Source organism: Bison bison, unplaced genomic scaffold (genome assembly GCF_000754665.1).
Source record: "Bison bison bison isolate TAMUID 2011002044 unplaced genomic scaffold, Bison_UMD1.0 scf7180017864134, whole genome shotgun sequence".
Taxonomy (NCBI): Eukaryota; Metazoa; Chordata; class Mammalia; order Artiodactyla; family Bovidae; genus Bison; species Bison bison.
Genome location: NW_011494706.1, coordinates 4,397,567 through 4,402,969, shown reverse-complemented (window position 1 = coordinate 4,402,969; position 5,403 = coordinate 4,397,567). Strand labels below are relative to the sequence as shown.

General features: G+C 40.9%; 1 protein-coding gene across 1 annotated transcript in view; it reads right to left on the bottom strand.

Moving 5' to 3' along the window:
- PON1 (paraoxonase 1) overlaps positions 1-5,403 on the bottom strand; it is a 33,903-nt gene that overhangs the window by 19,388 nt on the left and 9,112 nt on the right. Inside the window, exons 2-3 of the mRNA XM_010839750.1 lie at positions 2,802-2,872; positions 1,252-1,307 (exon numbers count right to left, since the gene is read on the bottom strand). Coding sequence (XP_010838052.1) covers positions 1,252-1,307; positions 2,802-2,872 — 127 coding nt within the window. The remainder of the gene's footprint in view (positions 1-1,251; positions 1,308-2,801; positions 2,873-5,403) is intronic.

Genomic DNA, 5,403 nt, shown 5'->3' with positions numbered 1-5,403 from the left:
GAAAAAAAAAAAAAAGGAAGAGCAGACCAAAAGGGCATTTACTAATAAGCTTCAGTAATATAAGCAAGGAACACAGAAGAACATGGGTTATGGATCGTCCCCTGGCAGGTTTCATGGAAGCATCTCAGAAACAAAGGTTTAGGGTTAGGGTCTAATAACTCCAGGGGACAACTCCTTCCATAGCTTGAAGGTAGACCAGCACAGCTACTGTTTGTTTTAGATAGTGGGGTCCTATGTAAAATTTCGGAGAGGGCAATGGCACCCCACTCCAGTACTCTTGCCTGGAAAATCCCATGGGTGGAGGAGCCTGGTAGGCTGCAGTCCATGGGGTCACTTAGACTCGGACACGACTGAGCGACTTCACTCTCACTTATCACTTTCATGCATTGGAGAAGGAAATGGCAACCCACTCCAGTATTCTTGCCTGGAGAATCCCAGGGAAGGTGGAGCCTGGTGGGCTGCCGTCTATGGGGTCACACAGAGTCAGACACCACTGACGCGACTTAGCAGCAGCAGCATGTAAGATTTAATGGAAATTTATATTCTGTTGCTTTAAAAAAAAGTTTGTAAGACACCTCTTCAGAGGACGATCAGTCTTCATAGGAGAAAACTGGATTAAATAAATTACAATAGGCAGCAAAGGATTTTCAGTGGCTGGATGACTTGAATACTGTATTCTATCAATTCTGTTATCCTTCATTAGGGTGATGACTTTTGTTTTTGAGCTACATCATCTACCACAATGATCTGTGTGCAGGAGAATTTGACAACACGGGGGCTTTTCTTTCCAAAAGTCTGGAAATTGTGGCATGACCTACTAACATTTTAAAATTAAAAGGCTTATTCCAAAAAGTGTAAAAAGAAGGATTAAAATCTAAATGATATGTGAGGGGGAACATACACAGACACACACACACACTCAAGTCAGCAGGTATTTGACTACACTGCTTACTTTCTTCAAGGAACAGACAGATGAATGGGAAACTCTTGAACTCACTGGACTCAAATTGTCACAGTGGAAGATAAGGGAATACAGGAGCTCAGTGTACCCACAGGAATACAAACACGCATAGAACACATATGATCATAATCGTTATACCAGTATGAATGCGTACACAGGTTGTTTTTTGAACCATATCACCGCTCATTTGATTCGAAGATGGGCATTGGTATAAAGAAGGCTGAAATGAAAGGCAAGCTGCTGGTCCTAGAAAATGGTTCAGAGCACAGGAAATCAAAGGCAACACTTATGGCACTAATGAAAGCGAGTCCATTAGGAAGTATCTCCAGGTCTTCAGCACCAGTTTCTTCAAAAAAGAGTACAGACAGCACAGATTGTTAAGACCATTGTGGGAAGTTAGGGGGCCTTGTCTTCATCACTCCCAACTTGAAAATGGGGCTATATATTTAGTTCTTCTTTGATAGGTTCAGAATAAATCATTCTTTCCTGTATTTATTCAAATTGATTCATATGATTATTTAAAAATTAAGAGATTCATATAATAAAGTGTATTTAAAACTTACACTTAATATATTTGTTTTAAGTTTATGAACTTGAACTTTTTCCTCAGAGTCTGAAATCTCTTAAAGTTTATGGAAATTCACTAAATGTACAAAAGGTATAGTAATTTGAAAATAGCTTGCAATTTTTAAAGGCACAGAGTAAACTCCCCGTATATGCTGACACCTAATCATTCCAAATCAAATAAACTCTTTGAAAAGCCCTATTGGAAACATAAGCAAATTTCAAATGCTTTGGTTAAAGTGAGCATACATTTCATATTCTGAATATGCCTTTACAAACATTAATAAATAACTCACCAAGTTAGTTATGCTTTAAATACATGTAAATTTTTTGAATTTCAATCTCAAGACATATGTGACTTTTTACTTGGTATTAATTTTAGTGGAGGTGTTCATTTTACAAATATCCAGTGATATTTAGTATCAATATCATGCTTGTTTTCTAGAAAAAAGATTGCAATATAAGATATCTGACCAAGCTAATTGATGCTATCTGCATAAAATCATGTGGTCCAGCCTTTCTAACCTCAGCTGAGATAAATGATTCTAAAAAAACAAACCCTCAAGCATAACAAAAGCATGAATGTCAAACAAGTTGTTTTCAAATAACAAAGCTGGTTGGTTGAAACCAGATGGGGACTTGAGTCCTCCAACCCTCCCTGTTGGCTGTCTACCAGCTTCTGTTACCCCGTCCTTTTTATCTTTGCTGAGGGGCCTGCCTCCCACAAAGGAGGCCCCCTAATTACTTTCCCAGCTTCCTTTGCAGCTAGGGCACCAGCCTGTTGTCTAGCTCTGACTAATGAGATCTGAGGGGAAATCTACTGAGACCTTCTGGGAAAACTTTGCCTCCCAGATATTAAAAGAGAAATGCATAAGGAAAGGGCCTGTGGTAATGGCAAAGGTGTGCGAGGCCTTTATAAACATTTACCCTTTACTCATTACTCTTTCTCCTTCTGTGCCTCCTCTGCCATCTGCTCAGGTTATATTACCATAAAATCAAACGCTTCCTGACCACTGTTTCTGCTAAATGAACCAAACAAAAACAAATAATCAAAAAGCGGTCAAACCCCTTGATGACAGGCTGGTAGAGTCGAAGGTCAAGTAATCTGGTATTTACAACTCACTACTGACTTGATAATACTCTCCTGGCTAGTAGTTTTATTTTTGAACAGAATTAAATAGGTGTATTAATCAAATAACTCACAAAGTAATACTTCAAGTGGAGTATTATCAGATACTTACGTATTTGATAATACTTCCTCCTCTCAAATGCTTACCTATTCCTTTTATTAATTTACAGTTAGGAAGTTCTACCGATTTTACTTCTCGGGAAGCGTTCATTCTTGCTCTGGAAGAGAGAAAAAAAAAAGGAATAAAATATGCATAAAACTATCCAGAAATTTAACTAAGTTGCAAAAGTAAGTAGCCAGTAAAATTCTCCTTAACTGTACTTTGCCTGGGTTTCAACCCCAGGGTTAGTAGTCCCTGAAACCTGAGCGATTCTATCAGACCAGGCCTGAGCGAGACACACGGGGCCCCTGGGCACAATGTTTAGCGTATATTTAGCAGAGGTGGGTAGATGTGCTGTGTGCTCAGTCGTGTCTGACTCTCTGTGACCCCGTCGACTGTAGCCCACAAGGCTCCTCTGTCATGGATTCTCCAGGCTAGAATACTGGAGTGGGTTGCCATCCCCTTCTCCAGGGGCTCTTCCTGACTCAGGGATCGAACCCGTATCTTCTGGGTCTCCTGTTGGCGGGTGGATTCTTTACCACTACACCACCTGGTAAGCCCTGGGTGGATACACAAAGATGTGCAGCATCCTCTTCTGGGCTCGGTGCCCTCTTCTGGGCTCAGTGCCCTTTGGCAGAACAGGAACTATTTCATCAACCATGTCAGGAGCCCTAAGTGGACGTTTGGGTTAAATAACAACCTGGGTCCAATTGATTCCATTTGATGTTTTAGGGCTGCTGACAAATAGGCCTCCTCCCCATCTGCCCGGTGTGGCCCCAAAGCTTGGACTGGGCACCTGATTTCAGGTGTGTTACTTGAAAAATGCAGGTGTGCTTAAAGGATTTATAGCTTCAGAAAATCCTACCCAAGGCCAGCATATTTAAAGGCATCGCGCGCACACATGCGTGCACACACACACACACACACACGCACGCACAAAAGTAAAGCAGAAAACATAAACTTCCTGGGGAACATCTGAGTGAAGGACCAAGGGAAAGAGAACAGCTGTGAGAAGGAGGCACCAGCAGGCTGCCTGCGCATGTAGCACAGAGCTGTTGAGTTGTTGACATGGCATTTGAAAGAAAAGGACCACAACGTTAGCTCAGCCAAGAGACTTACACAGTAAAATTCTTTTTTTTTTTTTGAGCACTAAGGATAGTGTGCTGCAGTTCATGGAGTCGAAAAGAGTCCAACACTACTTAGTGACTGAACAGTGAGTAGCAATGCTTATCCAAGCAGCCCTAGAAATCTTATTTGGCTAAAGATAGTCAGGAGGAGAAGTCTCTCACTTGCCTTACTGATAATTTCCTCTCATAGAAGGAAGATGATGGGTGAAGGGGTGACTAGACACTTTGAATAAAATTATTAACAACCTGGTATAAAATAATATGACTTTGGAGGTGACTGATCTTCCATTTTTTCATTCAGTAAAAGTGTAGCACGTTCCCACTAGGCCTACTACTACGTTATTAGCTAGAATTTTCACCCTCTAATAGGCTCTGAGCTTAAGAGGCTAGCAGTGAGCTCTAGAAATCAGCTTTGTTAAAGTGCCACAGTGCATTATTAGCATGCAGTAGAGATCTTCCAGTCCGAATGCTACAGACCCAGAGGTGAATGCACAGATGAGGAAAGCCTGGCTGCAAGGAGAGGCTTGGCCCTGAATGATGGACATGAACTTGGAAAGCAGACTTCAAAGGCAAGTTGGGATCTGCCTCCATGACTGAGAAAACGAAAAGGTATTCCAACAACGGAAATTTGACATTATAGTCACAAAAGTTTGCAGTAAAGAAAGAAAAGGGAAAGTTTGGAGCTTTATCAACTTTTCAGACTAAGACCCACATTAGGAAAAGCATTTTATTTGGTGGAAACGCACAGCACACACTTACACACATACCTGAAACAAAGTTCGTGAGAGGACACTTCCCCTAATCAATGTGATACATTCCTAACATTTCTGTTCAATTCTGTTTCATTTATTTAAAGATACTGATAATACAAAAAACCCCACAAATATTGGTGAGGGTTTGGGGAAAAAAGGAACACTATTTCAGATGTTCAAGCTGGTTTTAGAAAAGGCAGAGGAATCAGAAATCAAATTGCCAACATCTGCTGGATCATGGAAAAAGCAAGAGAGTTCCAGAAAAACATCTATTTCTGCTTTATTGACTATGCCAAAGCCTTTGACTGTGTGGATCACAATAAACTGTGGAAAATTCTGACAGAGATGAGAATACCACACCACCTGACTTGCCTCTTGGGAATCTGTATGCAGGTCAGGAAGCAACAGTTAGAACTGGACACGGAACAACAGACTGGTTCCAAATAGGAAAAGAAGTACGTCAAGGCTGTATATTCTCACCCTGCTTATTTGACTTATATGCAGAGTATATCATGAGAAACACTGGGCTAGAAGAAGCACAAGCTGGAATCAAGATTGCCAGGAGAAATATCAATAACTTCAGATATGGAGATGATACCACCCTTATGGCAGAAAGTGAAGAACTAAAGAGCCTCTTGATGAGAGTGAAAGAGGAGAGTGAAAAAGTTGGCTTAAAGCCCAACATTCAGAAAACTAAGATCATGGCATCCATTCCCATCACTTCATGGCAAATAGATGGGTAAACAGTGGCTGACTTTATTTTTCTGGGC